The sequence below is a fragment of the Ranitomeya imitator genome, chromosome 4 (genome assembly GCF_032444005.1).
Source record: "Ranitomeya imitator isolate aRanImi1 chromosome 4, aRanImi1.pri, whole genome shotgun sequence".
Classification (NCBI taxonomy): domain Eukaryota; kingdom Metazoa; phylum Chordata; class Amphibia; order Anura; family Dendrobatidae; genus Ranitomeya; species Ranitomeya imitator.
Genome location: NC_091285.1, coordinates 291,948,586 through 291,969,822, shown reverse-complemented (window position 1 = coordinate 291,969,822; position 21,237 = coordinate 291,948,586). Strand labels below are relative to the sequence as shown.

The following is a 21,237-nucleotide window of genomic DNA, read 5'->3' as shown; positions in this document are numbered from 1 at the left end:
GTATTGCTTCCTAAGTGGACAGTTTGATTTCACAGAAGTTTGATTTACTTGGAGTTATATTCTGTCGCTTAAGTGTTCCTTTTATTTTTTTGAGCAGTGTGTGTATAATATATATATATATATATATATATATATATATATATATATATATATATATATATATATATATATATACACACACGTAATGCACACACAAATATACATACAGTACAGACCAAAAGTTTGGACACACCTTCTCATTTAAAGATTTTTCTGTATTTTCATGACTATGAAAATTGTAAATTCACACTGAAGGCATCAAAACTATGAATTAACACATGTGGAATTATATACTTCACAAAAAAGTGTGAAAATCGAAATTATGTCTTATACTCTAGGTTCTTCAAAGTAGCCACCTTTTGCTTTGATGACTGCTTTGCACACTCTTGGCATTCTCTTGATGAGCTTCAAGAGGTAGTCACCGGAAATGGTTTTCACTTCACAGGTGTGCCCTGTCAGGTTTAATAAGAGGGATTTCTTGCCTTATAAATGGGGTTCGGACCATCAGTTGTGTTGAGCAGAAGTCTGGTGGATACACAGCTGATAGTCCTACTGAATAGACTGTTAGAATTTGTATTATGGCAAGAAAAAAGCAGCAAAGTAATGAAAAATTGGTGGCTATCATTACTTTAAAAAATGAAGGTTAGTCAGTCCAAAAATTGGGAAAACTTTGAAAGTGTCCCCAAGTGCAGTTGCAAAAACCATCAAGCGCTACAAAGAAACTGGCTCACATGAGGACCACCCCAGGAAAGGAAGACCAAGAGACACCTCTGCTCCTGATGATAAGTTTATCCGAGTCACCAGCCTTAGAAATCGCAGGTTAACAGCAGCTCAGATTAGAGACCAGGTCAATGCCACACAGAGTTCTAGCAGCAGACACATCTCTACAACAACTGTTAAGAGGAGACTTTGTGCAGCAGGCCTTCATGGTAAAATAGCTACTAGGAAACCACTGCTAAGGACAGGCAACAAGCAGAAGAGACTTGATTGGGCTAAAGAACACAAGGAATGGACATTAGACCAGTGTAAATCTGTGCTTTGAAGTCCAAATTTAAGATCTTTGGTTCCAACCACCGTGTCTTTATGCGACGCAGAAAAGGTGAACGGATGAACTCTACATGCCTGGTTTCCACCGTGAAGCATGGAGGAAGAGATGTGATGGTATGGGAGTGCTTTGCTGGTGACACGGTTGGGGATTTATTCAAAATTGAAGGCATACTGAACCAGCATGGCTACCATAGCATCTTGTAGCGGCATGCCATTCCATACGGTTTGCGGTTAGTTGGATCATCATTTATTTTTCAACAGGACAATGACCCCAAACACACCTCCAGGCTGTGTAAGGGCTATTTGACCAAGAAGGAGAGTGATGGGGTGTTACGCCAGATGACCTGGCCTCCACAGTCACCAGACCTGAACCCAATCGAGATGGTTTGGGGTGACACGCCTTTTTCATGTAAAGATTTTTCTGTATTTTGTAGATTCGAACTCGGGTTCAGGAAAATGGCCGCCGCGATGTCCATCTGCGCACGCGCGGCATCCCGCGGCCATTTTCCTGAAGCCACGGGAAGCAGGAGACTCCATCTGTGCACGCGTGGCCTCAGGAAGATGGCCGCGCCCACCGAGAAACCGCTGAATAGCGGCGAGCGCGCTCTTTTTCTACAGCTGCGCAGTGCATTCGGCACTTGCGCATGCGAGAAGCACTACGCCACCAACGGGAACATAAGCAAGATGTGGGGGAGAAACAGCGCTGTGACCACGCCCATCTGACCCGACCAGCCTGACTGACAGGCGAAAAAGGACACTTTTGTAAGGTATTTCGGCAGCATAGGTAGGGAATCAGGGGACAAAAAATACCCTATTGTAAAGCACAGCTCAGGCCCTATTTAAAGGTATTTTTATCTCCTACTGAAAAAACGGGGTGACAGGTTCCCTTTAATATGGACAAAACAGAATTTTTCCCCATCTCACTTGATCCCCCAACGGACCTATCCATTAAAGTAAATGGCTGCTCACTCTCCCCAGTCCCACAAGCTCGCTGCCTTGGGGTAATCCTTGACTCTGATCTCTACTTCAAAACACATATCCAAGCCCTTTCCACATCCTGCCGCCTTCAACTCAAATATTTCCCGGATCTGTATATTCCTCAACCAAGAATCTGTAAAAACCCTAGTCCATGCACTCATCTCCCGCCTTGACTATTGCAGCCTCTTGTTTTGTGGCCTCCCTTCTTACACTCTCACACCCCTCCGATCTATTCTAAACTCTGTTGCCCGACTAATTCACTTATTCCCTGCTATTCCCAGGCTTCAACCCTCTGTCAATGCCATCACTGTCTTCCCATTACCCAGAGACTCCAGTTCAAAACCCTAACCATGGTATACGAAGTCATCCATACCCTGTCTACTCCATACGTTTGTTGTGACCTTGTCTCCTGGTACTTGCCTGCACGCAACCTTCAATACTCACAATGAGAAGAGCAGCATATACGGCACATTTAGGCTATGTGAATATGTTCAGGAATGCTTGCAGAATTTTCCTGAGCGAATCCGGACTACTTTCACAGGAAATCCGCTCGCGTTTTTTTTCGTGTTTTTTTTTTGCAGCTTTTTCCAGAGGTTCCCAATACAATATAGCGGCAAATCTGCAAAAAATCCGCAAAATTAATGAACATGCTGCGTTTTTTCCCACAATGCGTTTTTTTCGTGGAAAAAAAACGCAACATGGGCACAAATTGCGGAATGCATTAAAATTGATGGGATGCTTAATGTAAGCACTTTTGCAGCAGAAAACCGTTGAAAAAAAAAAAAAAAAAAAAATCACAAAGAAACCCGCAAAAAATCCAGAACGTGTGCACATAGCCTAAGCATTTCTGACCTGCACGGTCCTTAATTTGAACAAGCCTAAAACTGTGCAGGTAAGAAACGGGTCACCTGGAATTGTGTGCATTTTTCCTGCCTGCCATTATGCTTAATTTACATGCTGCTGTTCTCAGCCATCCATGTTTTTAAAATGGCCTAATAAAGTATTTATTTTACGGGAGGTATGAGTGCTGGCTCCTACGTGGATCTACAAAACAAAAATAATGTGGTTCATATGTTTGAACACCGCCTTATAATTGAGGATGTAGTTGTGCTCAGAATAAGCCAGTCACATTTAAACTCATGTTAAAATAATAGTCAGTACACAGCTGACATCATTTACAGTAATTCTGATTAACCTCATGTAAAGTTGAGCTGTTCTAGTAGGATTGTCCTGACATTTTCTAAGTTGCATTTTACAGCAAAAGACATACAGGTGCATCTCACAAAATTAGAATATCAAAAAGTTAATTTCAGTTCAATACAAAAAGTGAAACTCATTATATAGTCATTGCAAACAGAGTGATCTATTTCAAGTGTTTATTTCTGTTAACCCCTTCATGACCCAGCCTATTTTGACCTTAATGGCCTGGCCATTTTTTGCAATTCTGACCAGTGTCCCTTTATGAGGTAATAACTCAAGAACGCTTCAACGGATCCTAGCGATTCTGAGATTGTTTTTTCGTGACATATTGAGCCTCATGTTAGTGGTAAATCTAGGTCGATAATTTTTGCGTTTGTGAAAAAAAGGGAAATTTGGCGAAAATTTTGCAATTTTCAAATTTTTAATTTTCATTCTGTTAAACCAGAGAGTTATGTGACACAATAGTTAATAAATAACATTACCCATATGTCTACTTTAAATCAGCACAATTTTGGAAACAATTTCTTTTTTTTGTTAGGAAGCTATAAGGGTTAAAAGTTGACCAGCGATTTCTCATTTTTACAACTAAATTTACAAAACCTTTTTTTTTTTTTTAGGGACCACCTCACATTTGAAGTTAGTTCGAGAGGTCTATATGGCTGAAAATACCCAAAAGTGACACCATTCTAAAAACTGCACCCCTCAAGGTGCTCAAAACCACATTCAAGAAGTTTATTAACCCTTCAGGTGTTTCTGAGCAGCAGAAGCAACATGGAAGGAAAAAAAGAACATTTAACTTTTTAATCTCAAAAAACGGTAATTAGACCTACCAGTAGTTGTATTTCCAGGAATCCATCCCGACAGCACCATGGAGGTTTTCCTTCTTATCCATAGTGGGACAGGAAACCACAAGAGTAGAAAAGGACCCTCCCCCTACCACCCATCAGTGATTTTCCATAGTACCACATCTGGATGGATGCAAAAATGAATAATTTAAATAACAAAACAAGATACAAATGTTACATCACATTTTTAGTGATTTAGCATAGGGAGGGAAACTAATAGTGCTGCCAGGATGGATTCCTGGAAATACAATTACCGGTAGGTCTACTTACCGTTTTCCAGGTCACCACCTGACAGCACAATGGAGAAGTACCAAAGAAGATTGGTTCTTAGGGTGTGACTACTGCTTGGAGTACCTTCCGCCAAACCCTAGTTGTGTCGACATTACATCTAGTTTATAATGTTTGGAAAAGGTACTGAGATTAGACCAGGATGCGGCGTTGCAAATTTGATCGTCAAAAGACCCCCCAACCCATGAGGCTGCCATTGATCTAGACGAATGGGCTTAGGATACTGCCTATGGGATTCTTTCCCTGAGCTTTATAGGCAGAAATAATTGTGGATCTCATCCACCTCAGGATAGTAGATTTAGACACTTTTCTACCTTTGTTTGGGCCTCTAAATTGAACAAAAATATTATTAACCTGCCTTCAGGGTCCAGTTACTTCTAGGTATTTAAGGTAGAGACTCGCTTTTTGATTTTTAGGCGATTGGAAAAAAGAGGGGAGTATGACCTCCTGATTCATATTTGAATCTGAGACCACTTTCGGGAGAAAGGCTGGATCAAGTTTCAAAACCAACCTGTCATTAAAGACCTGCAAATAAGGATCCTGGATAGAAAGAGCCTGGAGCTCTCCCAATCTTTTCGCCGAAGTGATGGCTACAAGAAAGGCAGTTTTTAGGGACAGATTACTAATATCTAGTTCACTCTCTAAATGGCCTGGGTAAATTGGGACGTGATAGTACGCACTCTTTAGGTCTAGAGTACACATTACCACTCCTTTCCCTAAGAGGGGAATCGTGGACCTTATAGATTCCATTTTGAACCTCTTGTATTTTACCCATGTGTTTAGATGTTTGAGGTTTATGATTGTTCTTGATTCTCAGGAGGGCTTTATTATGGAAAAAAGACTTGAATAAAAACCCTGTCCTAATTCCTGGGGAGGCACCGGAATGATTACGGCTGTTTTTAGGAGGTCCTGAGTGTCTACCCACATGGGAGAGGTTGAGACAAGGTGGGAGCTGGATATTAGGAATTTTTGTGGGGGCAACGAGGAGAACTCTCTTTTGTATCCCTGGGAGAGTAGTTGCAGGACCCACGGGCTTGTGGTAATCTCCTGCCAACCCCCCAGGAACCTGGTTAGGCACCCCCCTACTCGGGTGGCGTCATTTCCTGTGGTATCCCTAAGTTGAACCTGAAAATGTGGACTCTTTACGTCTGGTTCTAGTATCCCCAACTTTTGGATAGCTCCCTTGTTTCCCTTTCCCCCTATAGTCAGTTCTCTGGTTAAAACAGGGCCTACGAAAGGGCTGAAATTGTTTGCGTTTCTCTTCCGGAAATCACTTTTTATCATCTGAGGCCTTCTCTAAAATGTCAAGAACCGGCCCAAATACTCTTCCACCTGAAAATGGGATAGCACAAAGCTTGGTTTTGGAATGCATATCCCCTGACCAGTTTTTGAGCCAGATGGCTCTTCTGGCTGCATCTGACAAGGATTGACTCCTGGCCGTGAACCTCACCGATTCTGCAGAGGAGTCTGCAAGAAAATCGGTTGCAATTTTTAGAAGGGGTAGTGATTTCAATATAGTCTCTCTAGGGGTTTTGTATGATAGTTGATCTACCAAATCATCTACCCATAAGTGCATAGATCGCGCCACTGATGTTGCCGCTATATTTGCACGTATCACAGCCGCCAAACTCTCCCTGGCTCTTTTTAAGAGTCCGTCCCGCTTCCTATCCACAGGCTCCTTTAGGTTAGGGGAGTCTTCAAAGAGAATGGTGGTTCTCTTGGAGACTCTGGCTAAAGGAATGTCTATTTTGGGAATGTGCTCCCAGTCTTTGACCTCCTCTGAATCAAAAGGAAGACGAAGTTTATAGTCTTTGGGAATAGTCAGACGTTTTTCTACCTCCTCCCATTCTTCCAGAATCATTGATCGAATATGAGGGTTCACAGGGAACACTTGAGGTTTGAGTACGTAACCACCCAAACATTTCATCCTGTATTGAGCAGGATGTTGGAGTTTCCTCAATTTGCATGGTGCGTCTCACTGCACCTAGTAGCTAGTCCGTGTCCACAGAAGAGAATAAGTACCTCTTTCCTCTTTCTGGAGGATCTCTATACTCATCCTCCTCTAGATCAGACTCGGACAAAGCTCCCTCAAGAGGAGACCGAATCTCTCATCCTTTTCCTGGATAGGCTTTCAGGCTGCGTGGATTGAGGAACAACAAGGCTAGAAACAGACGCCTGCACCTCCTCTCTGATAACAGCCTTCATATTTGACACAAGAGAGGCTTGTTCTTCTCCCACAATGCGATTAGCGTATGTCTCACAAAGGGGTTTTTGCCATTAATCCTTCAGCCTTTAAGGTGCAAATAGGACACTTCCTATATTTCCCCGATTTTTTTTTTTAACTTTTTTGTCAGTAGAAGTAGAGGTACCCTATAAAAACAGAAGTAACCCTGCTTTAGGAAGCTGCACACTGGTGGGGGATTAAGTGATAACCCATTTCCTGGGTACTCACATGCATCTGGCTCTCCGTCTCCAACCTAGCGGTATCCTCCATATTGCACAGATTGCGCCCTGCTCAGCGGAGACATCGCACCCTAAACCCCTTTACCTTACATCCTCAGCGTTGGAGCGCCTCAGCCGCGCTCACCGACTTGCCCCGGAAACAGCCTCAGTGAGGAGGAGACGCCGACCCGCACACCGCTGACCGCAACCCGGAAGTGACTATGCCGGGTTTCAGCAATGGCCACCGGTACACTTCACTCCGGGGCCGCATGATGAAACCTTCAGCCCACAGAGGTGGTCCCGGACCAGGGGATACTCCGGGCGGCGTGCTTGGTCGAGAGCCCCCTTCAGGAAGAAGCGACCTGATATCCCAGGAGCAGCGATGCACTGGGTAAGCTGAGGGACCCTGTATCGGGTTTCAGCATACGGAGGTCTTGAGGTGGGGAGGGTAACAAGGGCCGAGACCGCCCCGATATACACCCTCCGAACGGAGCCGGTCGGCGTTACTCTCGTCATTCCTATCCACAGTGGGACAGGAAAAACACTGATGGGTGGTAGGGGGAGGGTCCTTTTGTACTCTCGTGTTTTCCTGTCCCACTATGGATAAGGCTACTTTCACACTAGCGTTGTACGACGCACGTCGCAATGCGTCGTTTTGGTAAAAAAATGCATCCTGCAAAGTTGGCTGCAGGATGCGTTTTTTCCCCATAGACTAACATTAGCGACACGTCGCAACCGTCTTGCGACGGTTGCATCGTGTTGTGGCGGACCGTCGGAACAAAAAAAGTTACATGTAACTTTTTTTGTGCGTCGTGTCCGACATTTCTGACCGTGCATGCATGGCCGGAACTCCGCCCCCTCCTCCCCGCAACTCACAATGGGGCAGCGGATGCGTTGTAATAATGCATCCGCTGCCCTCGTTGTGCTGTGTTGTCACAGGATGCACCGGTACGTCGGCCCGATGCACTGCGACGGGCCTACGCCAACGCTAGTGTGAAAGTAGCCTAAGAAGGACAACCTCAATGGTGCTGTCAGGTGGTGACCTGGAAATGAACTTTTAGCAACATTTTTTTTCCCAAGGGTAAAAGGAGAAACTGGACCCCGAAAGTTGTTGTACAGTTTGTACTGAGTACACCGATACCCCATATGTGGGTGGGAACCACCGTTTGGGAGCACGACAGGGCACGGAAGGAGCGCCATTTGACCTTTTGAATGAAAAATTGGCTCTAATCTTTAGCGGACACCATGTAGCGTTTGGAGAGCCCCTGTGTGCCTAAAAATTGGAGCTCCCCTACATGTGACCCCATTTTGGAAACTAGACCCCTCAAGGAACTTATCTAGATGTGTGGTGAGCACTTTCAACCCCTAGGTGCTTCACAAATTGATCCGAAAAAATAAAAAAGTACTTTTTTTTCACAGAAAAATTCTTTTAGCCTCAATTTTTTTGTTTTCACATGGGTAGCAGGATAAAATGGATCCTAAAATTTGTTGGGCAAATTCTCCTGAGCACACCAATACCTCACATGTGGGGGTAAACCACTGTTTGGGCACACGGCCGGGCTTGGAAGGGAAGGAGCGCCATTTGACTTTTTGAATGAAAAATTGGCTCCAATCGCTAGCGGACACCAAGTCGTGTTTGGAGAGCCCCTGTGTGCCTAAAGATTGGAGCTCCCCCACAAGTGACCCCATTTTGGAAACTAGACCCCCCAAGGAACTTATCTAGATGTGTGGTGAGCACTTTGAACCCCCAAGTGCTTCACAGAAGTTCATAACGCAGAGCCGTGAAAATAAAAAAAATCATTTTTCTTTCCTCAAAAATTATTTTTTAGTCCGCAATTTTTTATTTTCACAAGGGTAACAGGAGAAATTGGACCCCAAAAGTGGTTGTCCAGTTTGTCCTGAGTACGCTGATACCCCATATGTGGGGGTAAACCACTGTTTGGGCGCAAGGCAGAGCTCGGAAGGGAAGTAGTGATGTTTTGGAATGCAGACTTTGATGGAATGGTCTGCGGGCGTCATGTTACGTCTGCAGAGCCCCTGATGTGCCTAAACAGTAGAAACCCCCCACAATTGTCCCCATTTTGGAAAGTAGAGCCCCCAAGGAACTCATCTAGATGTGTGGCGTGTACTATAAACCCCCAAGTGCTTCACAGAAGTTTATAACGCAGAGCCGTGAAAATAAAAAATCATTTTTGTTTGCCACAAGGGTAACAGGAGAAATTAGACCCCTAAAGTTGTTGTACAATTTTTCCTGAGTACGCCGATACCCCATATGTTGGGGTAAACCACTGTTTGGGTGCACGTCGGGGCTCGGAAGGGAGGGAGCACCATTTGACTTTTTGAATGCAAGATTGGCTGGAATCAATGGTAGCACCATGTCGCGATTGGAGACCCCTGATGTGCCTAAACAGTGGAAACCCATCAATTCTAACTCCAATACTAACCCCAACACACCCCTAACCCTAATCCCAACTCTAACCATAATCACAACACTAACCCCAACACACCCCTAACCCTTATCTCAACCCCAACACACAACCAACCCTAATCCCAATCCTAACCATAACCCTAACCAACACACCCCTAACCCTAATCTTAACCTTAATTCCAACCCTAACCCTAAGGCTATGTGACCATTTTGTGGATTTGTGTGCGGATTTTTTCGCACAGTTTTTTAAAAATCCGCAGGTAAAACACACTGCATTTTACTTGCAGATTTCCAGTGTTTTTTGTGCGGATTTCACCTGCGGATTCCTATTGAGGAACAGGGGTAAAACACTGCGGAATCCGCACACAAGAATCGAAATGCTGCAGAAAATACAACGCAGTGTTTCCACACAGTATTTTCCGCACCATGGGCACAGCCTAATACTAACCCTAATTCTAACTCTAACCCTAATTGCAACCCTAATTCTGACCCCAATTGCAACCCTAACCCTAGTGGAAAAATAAAAATGAATATATTTTCTTTATTTTCCCTACCTATGGGGTAATAAGGGGGGCTTTATTTACTTATTCTTTTATTTTGATCACTGTTATAGAACCTATCACAGTGATCAAAATGTACATGGAATGAATCTGCTGGCAGATTCAGCGGGCGCACTGCGCACGTGCCCGCCATTTTGGAAGATGGCGGCGCCCATCTCTGAAGACAGACGGGACCCCTATGGGGGGGTGGGATCGGACAGCGGGGGGGGGGGGAGGCCGGGTTACAGCGGAGGGGAAAGGAGAGCAGCGGAGGACAGAACGAAGGGGAGGAAAGACTGACAGCGGCGGCAGATCGCTGCTGTCAGTCGGTGGAGGGGGCAGATCGCGGTCTCCAGCCATGGCCGATGATATTGCAGCATTGGCCATGGCTGGATTGTAATATTTCACCAAGTTTCATAGGTGAAATATTACAAATTGCTCTGATTCACTTTTAACAGCCAATCAGAGCGATCATAGCCACGTGGGGGCAAAGCCACCCCACCCTGAGCTGAAGTACCACTCCCCCTGCCGATCGTGTGAAATATTAGTTAACCCTTTCACCTGATCTGCAGGAACGCGATCCTGCCATGACGCCACATAGGAGTCACAGGTCGGATTGGCACCGACTTTCATGACGCCTATGTGGCGTCACAGGTCGGGAAGGGGTTAATGTTGAAGATTATGGCTTACAGCCAATGAGAACCCAAAAGTCATTATCTCAGTAAATTAGAATATTTTATAACACCAGCTTGAAAAAAAATGATTTTAAAATCCGAAATGTTGGCCTACTGAAATGTATGTTCAGTAAATGCACTCAATACTTGGTCGGGGCTCCTAGTGCATCAATTACTGCATCAATGCAGAGTGGCATGAAGGTGATCAGCCTGTGGCACTGCTTAAGTGTTATGGAAGCCCAGGTTGCTTTGATAGCAGCCTTCAGCTCTTCTGCATTGTTGGGTCTGGTGTCTCATCTTCCTCTTGACAATACCGCATAGATTCTCTATGGGGTTAAGGTCAGACGAATTTGCTGGTCAATCAAGCACAGTGATACTGTTGTTTTTAAACCAGGTATTGGTACTTTTGGCAGTGTGGACAGGTGCCAAGTCCTGCTGGAGAATGAAATTTCCAGCTCCAAAAAGCTTGTCAGAAGAGGGAAGTATGAAGTGCTCTAAGATTTCCTGGTAGACGGCTGCGCTGACTTTGGTCTTGATGGAACACAGTGGACCTACAGCAGCAGATGACATGGCTCCCGAAACCATCATTGATTGTGGATACTATTTAGTATCAGCCATGATACTTGTTAGTTGACTTGATGAAAGATTATGCAGATGGGGATCTTTGTCCTATTTGGAATCTGTCCGGTTACTTTACATCTCTTACTTTGTACATGTTACTGATGCCACGTCTAGAAACATTCTGCTTTGGTATATGCATGTCTTTTGTATTTAAATCTTTTTAAGTATATTTAATAATTAGCTTTTATAAGACCTTTGTGTGCACTCGTTTTCATATGTAGGTTGGTAGATTAGTTTCAGAGTATGTCTCTCTAAGGGTGCGTGTCCACTGTCCGGATTGACGGCGCTTTGGACGGAACAGAAAACCCTGCTCCGCCCAAAGCGCCACCCCCTTCTGTACGCACGGTGATTTCGGATGTGTTCATTGCACACATCCGGAATTGCTGCACCCTATACAGAGGGCCCTGTGATTTACCTTGCGGCGACGGAGCGTCACATGCTGCATTCTGAAAGGACGTGCCGTATGTCTAAACGCAGGGCCGTCGGGTGCATGTTCGCACGCATAGTGGAGACGGGATTTCACAAAATCCCCTCCACTATGCTGTAACATCTGGACGCAGCGGGTTGAACGCAGCGGCTGTACGCAGTGTTCAATCCGCAGCTAATCCGGATTTAATCCGGCCCGTGGACACATACCCTAATATTTTCCTTATGTTTGCTCAGTCTATTGTGTTGGTATTCATCATATAAATATACTAAGCCTATGAATATGGAGGACTACATGGCAGCAGGCTTACTAGTCCTCTAGTGAGGTTTTCCTGCTGATAAAATTGTAATGTTATCATAACGACAGCAAGAAGCCCAGTAAGTGTTAAAAGCTGGAATCTGGGGCCCTGCCCCTACACGATTAGGTGGCAAATGCCCTGTGATATATTCCCTTCAATTAATACTGTAGATTTAAGCCATGATGTGTGGCGTTTAACACCTACTACAACTACAAAAAAAAAATCTTAAGTGAACTTTGTACGAGGGGCGATCCAAAAGTAATGATAATCGGTTATTTCTATTGCACACAGAAATTAAAATAAAATGTTTTCTTCTCTCTTAGGTACCCACTATTCCAGGAAAAAAAAAATCACTTAAATAGACCACGATTCCCGGGAGCTACATTCATTTGAATATAAACTGCCGAGGAGTGAACATCAAAATGGAAAAAAAATGAGCTCAGAGCTGTCATCAAATACCTCTGCTTGAAAAAAATGACTACCAAAGACATATACAGCGACTTGGTGGAAACATTGGGGGACTCTTCTCCTCCATATTCCACAGTTGCATGCTGGGCCAAGGAATTTAAGCTGGGAAGAACATCGACGGAAGATGAACATCGTCAAGGACGCCCATCCACGTCCCTCAATGAAGAAAACGTGAAAAAAGTTGAAGAAGTTGTATTGGCAGATCGAAGAGTGACTATCAGGCATGTAGCTGAGGTCCCAGGAATCTCATATGGCAGTATTCAAAGAATCCTTGCAAAAGAATTGCATATGAGAAAGGTCTCCGCGCGTTGGGTGCCAAAAATGTTAACCGACGAGCAAAAGAAGAAACGAGTTGACATTTCAATAGCAAATCTCGAAAAGTTCCAAGCAGACAAGGAAAATTTTTGGATCCACCACTTTGATCCCGAAACTAAACAACAATCGATGACGTGGAAACGAGCCGACGAACCAACGCCGAAGAAATTCAAAGTGTCAAGCTCAGCAGGGAAGGTTATGGCATCCGTTTTTTGGGACGATGAAGGAATTATTATGGTGGACTATTTGGAGAAGGGAGCCACTATTACGGGCTCCTACTACGCAGAACAAATAAGAAAATTGCGGGAGGCTATCAAGGAGAAAAGGCGCGGCAAACTGCGGGCTGGAGTGCTGTTTCACCAAGATAACGCACCGGCTCACAAAGCTGCAGTTGCCATGGCTACCATTCAAGAAACGTGCTTTGAACTGGTGGAACACCCCCCTATTGGCCAGATCTAGCCCCCAGTGACTTTTTTCTCTTTCCTCGACTCAAGGAACACCTCCGGGTCAAGAAATTTGATGACAATAGCGACGTGATAACCGCTGTTGGGGATTTTTTGAGGGTCAAGATCAAGAATTTTTTTCTAAGGGAATTCTAAGTTTAGAAAAGAGATGGACTAAATGTATAGACTTGATAGGAGACTATGTAAAAAAATTAAAAAAAATTTTGACTATATTCATTGTGTTTAGTATTGATTATCATTACTTTTGGATCGCCCCTCGTAATTCCACACCAAACATAAAAAAGCGGGTTGACAAAAGTATTGGCACTGTTCGAAAAATCATGTGACGCTTCTCTAATTTGTGTAATTAACAGGACCTGTAACTTACCTGTGTGGCACCTACCAGGTGTTGGCAATAACTACCGTACATCACATTTGTGGCCAGTTGACATGGATTAAAGCCGACTCAATCGCTGTCCTGTGTCCTTGTGTGTACCACATTGAGCATGGAGAAAAGAAAGAAGACCAAAGAACTGTCTGAGGACTTGAGAAACCAAATTGCGAGGAAGCATGAGCAATCTCAAGGCTACAAGTCCATCTCCAAAGACCTGAATGTTCCTGTGTCATCAAGAAGTTTAAAGCCCGTGGCACTGTGGCTAACCTCCCTAGATGTGGACGGAAAAGAAAAATTGACAAGAGATTTCAACGCAAGATTGTGTGGATGTTGGATAAAGAACCTTGACTAACATCCAAACAAGTTCAAGCTGCCCTGCAGTCCGAGGGTACAACAGTGTCAACCCGTACTATCCGTCGGCGTCTGAATGAAAAGGCAGTGTATAGTAGGAGACCCAGGAAGACCCCACTTCTGACCACGAGACATAAAAAAAGCCAGGCTGGAGTTTGCCAAAACTTACCTGAAAAAGCCTAAAACGTTTTGGAAGAATGTTCTCTGGTCAGATGAGACAAAAGTAGAGCTTTTTGGGCAAAGGCATCAACATAGAGTTTACAGTTGAAAAAAAAGAGGCATTCAAAGAAAAGAACATGGTCCCTACAGTCAAACATGGCGGAGGTTCCCTGATGTTTTGGGGTTGCTTTGCTGCCTCTGGCACTGGACTGCTTGACCGTGTGCATGGTATATGAAGTCTGAGGACTACCAACAAATTTAGCAGCATAATGTAGGGCCCAGTGTAAGAAAGATGGGTCTCCCTCAGAGGTCGTAGGTCTTCCAGCAGGACAATGACCCAAAACACACTTCAAAAAGCACTAGAAAATGGTTTGACAGAAAGCACTGGAGACTTCTAAGGCGGCCAGCAATGAGTCCAGACCTGAATCTCTCACCAGTGGAGAGATCTAAAAATGGCAGTTTGGAGAAGACACCCTTCAAATATCAGGGACCTGGAGCAGTTTCCCAAAGAAGAATGGTCTAAAATTCCAGCAGAGCATTGTAAGAAACTCATTGATGGTTACCGGAAGCGGATGGTCGCAGTTATTTTGGCTAAAGGTTGTGCAACCAAGTATTAGGCTGAGGGTGTCAATACTTTTGTCTGGCCCATTTTTGGAGTTTTGTGTGAAATGATCAATGTTTTGCTTAATTCTCTTTTGTGTTTTTTCATTTAAGACAAATTAAATAAAGATAATAATACCAAATAATTTGTGTTTGCAATCATTTTCAGGAAGAAAATGAGTATTATCTGACAGAATTGCAGGGGTGTCAATACTTTTGGCCATGACTGTACCTATCGCCTACCCAAATCATATCAAAATACTATGAACACCACAAATACAGCATGTATTCCTCAAAGGCTGGTGGTCCAAACTGGGCAGGGGTCCCCTAAAAATACAGCGCAGGAGTTCACACTTTTATACACTCAGGTGGGCATGACGTAGATGTGAGCCATGAGAACATACACAGATTACAGAGTGCAAAAGATATTCCTGCGGAGTAAACTGTTCTAGGGGTAGTGTTCCCAATAGGCTATGTGCACACGTTCAGGAATTCATGCAGAAAATTCCTGTGGAAATCCGGACATTTCTGCCAGATTTCCGCATGAAATCCGCATGCGTTTTTTTTTTCTTGCGCGGTTTTGATGCGGTTTTTGCGCGATTTTTCCCAGACATTTCCCAATGCATTAGACAGTGGGAAATCCGCAAAAAAACCGCAAAATTAATGAACAGGTTCATTATTTTTCCGCAATGCGTTTTTCATGCGGAAAAACGCACATCATGGGCACAGAAATTGCGGATTCCATTATAAATGATGGGATGCTTAATGTATGCAGATTACTTGCGGTTTTATTGCGGTTTTATAGCGTTTTTATAGCGCAAAAACACTAAAAAAAACGCAAATAATCTGCAACGTGTGCACATAGCCCTAAGGGTAGTGTTCCCAAACCTAGGGTGCACTCACCACAGGCTGTGTCTACAGAACCGCCAAAAGGCCAGAAGGAAGAAAGGAAATGTCCCATATTCCATTCTCCATCAAGGATTGCTAAGGAGCTACAGGTCTCCATATAAAGTATGCCCAACCTTTCCAGGACCAGGCGACACTCTAATGTGAGATTAGATTGGACATTTTGACGTATAACATCCAACCTTTCCTTTCTAGGGAAGATAAATCACTCTTGGGAGGTGACTGACAGGAGGCTTACTCCACATTTTCTATTAATACACTACCGTTCCAAAGTTTAAGGTCACTTAGAAATGTCCTTATTTTTGAAAGAAAATAAATTTTTCCAATGAAGCTAACATTAAATGGTTCAGAAATACACTCTATACATTGTAATGTGGTAAATGACTATTCTAGCTGCAAACGTCTGGTTTGTAATGCAATATCTTCTTAGGTGTATAGAGGCCCATTTCCAACAACCATCACTCCAGTGTTCTTATGGTACTTTGTGTTTGCTGTGTAAGAAGGCTAATGGATGGTTAGAAAACATTTGAAATCCCTTGTGCAAGTACGGTATGTTAGTGCAGCGCCCCAGGGTCCTGGTCGTTGCAGTAATATCATTCTCCTCTAGGGGGGAGTGATGTTACATTTGAAGGTAATAAAGGAGATCTATTTACTAGGTATCACAAACCATGCAACACACTTCATACTCCAGTCCACCAGGGGGAGCTATGCTCCTATTTATTAGGGCACTCTTCACAATTAGGTAAAACTGGTGGTCTGGATACGAAGTTAGGCAGAAGCTGGCTGGGCTTCATCCAGTGAGCTGCTAGCTGAGCTCCGCTCAGTTAGTGGGTCCCTGACAGGGGTGGGATCCTGTCAGAGGCCTAGACAGAAGGCCACGGAGCTGCGCCTGCCCCACGTGCAGCAGCATCCTAAGAAAGAGACACGAACAGCGAATTGTATTGTAGAGGGTGAGAAACTAAGTCATAGCAAAAGGAGAGGAAACCAGAAGGAGTTCTGCCCTGCAAAGGCTGCCTCCTTCTGAGGCGCAGGAACCGGTAGCCGGAACACCGAGGGAGCAACAGTCCTTTATGCCTTGCTCCAGAGACCGGCAGGACAGCCAATTTCAAATTACTGATCCGCCCGATACCCAGGAGGCACGGTGGCAACTTGTGGGGGCCGGGGCGTGCTCGAGTCCCTGTAAAAAGCCTCAGGCCATCAGTCATACGGGTTTGTTCCTATCCATCTGGGGGACAGAGAAAGACATAACATCTATAACATCTACAACAGTTGTGAGGACCTTATGAGAGGCTCAGCAGTAAGGTAAAATAACACCCAGGCGCTAGAGGAAGGCTGATTTCCACCTGGTTAAGGGGACTCTGGATTTGCCTTCAGACAGGCCGGACTCTGCCTGCCCTGTGATCTGGTGCTCTGGACTGCGGATGCTGAAGCCTTCAGTAAAGGTAAAGAGACTGCAACCTTGAGTCCTCGTTCTTCACTGCGCCTCACACCATTCACCATCTACATACTGGGAAGCCCTGGGGACATACTTCACCTGTGGGAAGGTAAACCATCTAGCTGCCATAACATCACCCCAGCGGACCCCTAAGCAGCGTCGGTCACCCTGACCGAATACCACAGGTGGTGTTACGAACATTATCCCTTTAAAGACCTTTCCCTTATTTCAACAGACCTCCCGAGGGCCACGGACCGAGTCAGCCACCGTGACATCCCCCTTGAGAAATGAAGTTCCCGGTACAGAGTACCCCTAGCCCTTGGGGGGTGCTCCATTAGCACAGCTGAAAACAGTTTGGCTGATTAGAGAACCTATAAACCTGACCTTCCTTTGAGCTAGTTGAGAATCTGAAGCATTACATTTGTTGGTTCCAATAAACTCTCAAAATGGCCAGAAAAAAAGAACTTTCATGTGAAACTCGACAGTCTATTTTTGTTCTTAGAAATGAAGGCTATTCCATGTGAGAAATTGCCAAGAAAGTGAAAATTTCCTACAACGGTGTGTACTACTCCCTTCAGGGGAGAGCACAAACGGGCTCTAACCAGAGTAGAAAAAGAAGTGGGAGGCCCCTCTGCATAACTGAGCAACAAGATAAGTACATTAGAGTCTGTAGTTTGAGAAATCGAAGCCTCACAGGCCCTCAACTCAGCTTCATTAAATTGTACATGCAAAACTCCAGTGTCAACGTCTACAGTGAAAAGATGACTCCGGGATGCTCAAGGGAGAGTAGCAAAGAAAAAGCCATATCTGAGACTGGCTAATAAAAGGGAAAGATTAACATGGGCAAAAGAACACAGACATTGGACAGAGGAAGATTGGAAAAAAAAGTGTTATGGACAGACAAATCCAAGTTTGAGGTGTTTGGATCACACAGAAGAACATTTGTGAGAAGCAGAACAACTGAAAAGATGCTGGAAGAGTGCCTGACGCCATCTGTGAAGCATGGTGGAGGTAATGTGATGGTCTGGGGTTGCTTTGCTGCTGGTAAAGTGGGAGATTTGTACAAGGTAAAAGGGATTTTGAATAAGGAAGGCTATCACTCCATTTTGCAACACCATGCCATACCCGGTAGACAGCGCTTGATTGGAGCCAATTTCATCCTACAACAGGACAATGACCCAAAGCACACCTCCAAATTATGCAAGAACTATTTAGGGAAGAAGCTGGAAGCTGGTATTCTATATGTAATGGAGTGGCCAGCACAGTCGCCAGTCACATTGAGCTGTTGTGGGAGCAGCTGGACCATATGGTGCCCATCAAGCCAAACCAACTTGTGGGAGGGACTTCTGGAAGCATGTGGTGAAATTTCTCCAGATTATCTCAGAAAATTAACTGCTAGAATGCCAAAGGTCTGTAATGCTGTAATTGCTGCAAAGGGAGCATTCTTTGACGAAAGCAAAGATTGAAGGAGAAAATTATAATTTCAAATAAAAATCTTTGTTTTGAACATTGTCAATGTCTGGACTAGATTCTCAATTCATTTGGCAACTCATTTGATTAATAAAAGTATGAGCTGTCAAGGAACACACTAAATTGTGTAGGTGATCCTAATCTTTGGAACCGTAGTGTATATATGCCAACTCCGCTACACAGATTGTGCATGTGTATGTAAGAGTCCGGAGGAATTGATGTCAGACAGATGAGACACAGGCTGGCGGCTATCTAGGATAGATGGGCACCTTTGGCCTATAGCCGAGCATGGTACATGGCAAACAGCAACTTCTCCTAAACACTGAATCCAGGGGAAGCAAAGAGTGGAAGGAAGGAACTGGTCGGATCACGGCTTTCATTGTGGAGACAGCCGGCTATGGGGGATTAGATCTGCCACCAAACATACAGAAGACTGGATCTCAGCTCAGAGACTGCTGCCCCAAATCAGACCCCAAATGTACGGCTGTGTGGACCCCAGCTATGAGGCTGCTGATCTGGATCAGCCAATAAAAGTTTAACTGTCCTAGATCCAGGTCAACGAGGCCCAGACGCGCGGCCGCCCCACGGGACTACAACCCGACACGCCGCTGCCCCCCGGACAGCCACCAGACGCGCTGCAGCACCCCCACGGACAGTCACCAGACACGCCGCTGCCCCCCGGACAGCCACCAGACGCGCTGCAGCACCCCCACGGACAGTCACCAGACGCACCGCTGCCCCCCGACACACCACTGACCCCAGGACAGCCACCAGACGCACCACTGACCCCAGGACAGCCACCAGACACACCACTGACCCCAGGACAGCCACGAGACACACCGCTGACCCCCGGACAGCCACGAGACACACCGCTGACCCCAGGACAGCCACCAGACACACCGCTGACCCCAGGACAGCCACACCACTGACCCCAGGACAGCCACCAGACACACCGCTGACCCCAGGACAGCCACGAGACACACCGCTGACCCCAGGACAGCCACCAGACACACCGCTGACCCCAGGACAGCCACCAGACACACCGCTGATCCCAGGACAGCCACCAGACGCACCACTGATCCCAGGACAGCCACCAGATGCACCACTGACACCAGGACAGCCACCAGACGCACGGCTGCCCCATGGATAGCCACCAGACGCATCGATGCCCCCGGACAGCAACCAGACACACCACTGACCCCAGGACAGCCACACCACTGACCCCAGGACAGCCACCAGACACACCACTGACCCCAGGACAGCCACACCACTGACCCCAGGACAGCCACCAGACACACCACTGACCCCAGGACAGCCACACCACTGACCCCAGGACAGCCACCAGACACACCACTGACCCCAGGACAGCCACACCACTGACCCCAGGACAGCCACACCACTGACCCCAGGACAGCCACACCACTGACCCCAGGACAGCCACACCACTGACCCCAGGACAGCCACACCACTGACCCCAGGACAGCCACACCACTGACCCCAGGACAGCCACCAGACACACCACTGACCCCAGGACAGCCACACCACTGACCCCAGGACAGCCACACCACTGACCCCAGGACAGCCACACCACTGACCCCAGGACAGCCACACCACTGACCCCAGGACAGCCACACCACTGACCCCAGGACAGCCACCAGACACACCACTGACCCCCGGACAGCCACCAGACGCACCGCTGCCCCCCGGACAGCCACCAGACTCACCGCTGCCCCCCGGACAGCCACCAGACGCACCGCTGACCCACGGACAGCCCCCAGACGCACCGCTGACCCCAGGACAGCCACCAGACGCACCGCTGCCCCCCGGACAGCCACCAGACGCACCGCTGTCCCCCGGACAGCCCCCAGACGCACCGCTGCCCCCCGGACAGCCCCCAGACGCACCGCTGCCCCCCGGACAGCCCCCAGACGCACCGCTGCCCCCCGGACAGCCCCCAGACGCACCGCTGCCCCCCGGACAGCCCCCAGACGCACCGCTGCCCCCCGGACAGCCCCCAGACGCACCGCTGCCCCCCGGACAGCCCCCAGACGCACCGCTGCCCCCCGGACAGCCCCCAGACGCACCGCTGCCCCCCGGACAGCCCCCAGACGCACCGCTGCCCCCCCGACAGCCACCAGACGCACCGCTGCCCCCCGGACAGCCCCCAGACGCACCGCTGCCCCCCGGACAGCCCCCAGACACACGGCTCCCCGGACCCCGGCGCCGCATTGTTCCTCTCACCGGGTGGACGTCCCCTTGCGCACATCACACATCAGGCACTTGAAGGCCTCGGCGCTGTTCTTGAACGTGCACACGCTGCAGTCCCAGTACCCCTCGTCTGACGACGGCTTCGGCTGCCGCTTCGGCCTGAAGAAGAGAGAAGTGTGAGCCGCAGACATGGCTACATGCAGCACACAAGGCCCGCCAACATCTGCCGCGGCCTCGGGCGCTGGAGGCGCAGGGCTCCTTCCGTCCCCGCACGGCCGCCGCCTCTGCTCACCTTGTGGGACTTTTCTTGTCTCCCATGCTGCGGCGAATGACAGGAAGCGGAGGCCGAGCACCCAAGCCCCGGCACACAAGCGGCTGCACCGACCGCGATCCGCCGCAGCCAGCTGTCCGCCGCCACACGTGACCCGGGGCGTCCAATCACACGAGTCCGAGCAGCGGGAGAGGCGTCAGCTCATCATCTGCCTGGTATGTGATGGAGCGGCTCCCGGTAATGCCCCGCCGTGCTCACCAGCACCGCTCACTTACGCGGGAGACGTGGACGTGTCCATGGTGCCATATCGGTAGGGTCGCACCGCTTGGAAGCATTGTTCCATTCCAGATGCCGCTCAGATTTACTGTGTACGACCCTTCCAAAAGGAGCC

General features: G+C 47.1%; 1 protein-coding gene across 1 annotated transcript in view; it reads right to left on the bottom strand.

The window, feature by feature from the left end:
* YAF2 (YY1 associated factor 2) overlaps positions 1 to 21,020 on the bottom strand; it is a 55,791-nt gene extending 34,771 nt beyond the window's left edge. The window contains exons 1-2 of the mRNA XM_069764757.1: positions 20,868 to 21,020; positions 20,609 to 20,734 (exon numbers count right to left, since the gene is read on the bottom strand). Of these exons, the coding sequence (XP_069620858.1) occupies positions 20,609 to 20,734; positions 20,868 to 20,893 (152 nt within the window). The 5' untranslated portion in view covers positions 20,894 to 21,020. The remainder of the gene's footprint in view (positions 1 to 20,608; positions 20,735 to 20,867) is intronic.
* Positions 21,021 to 21,237: the final 217 nt, after the last annotated feature.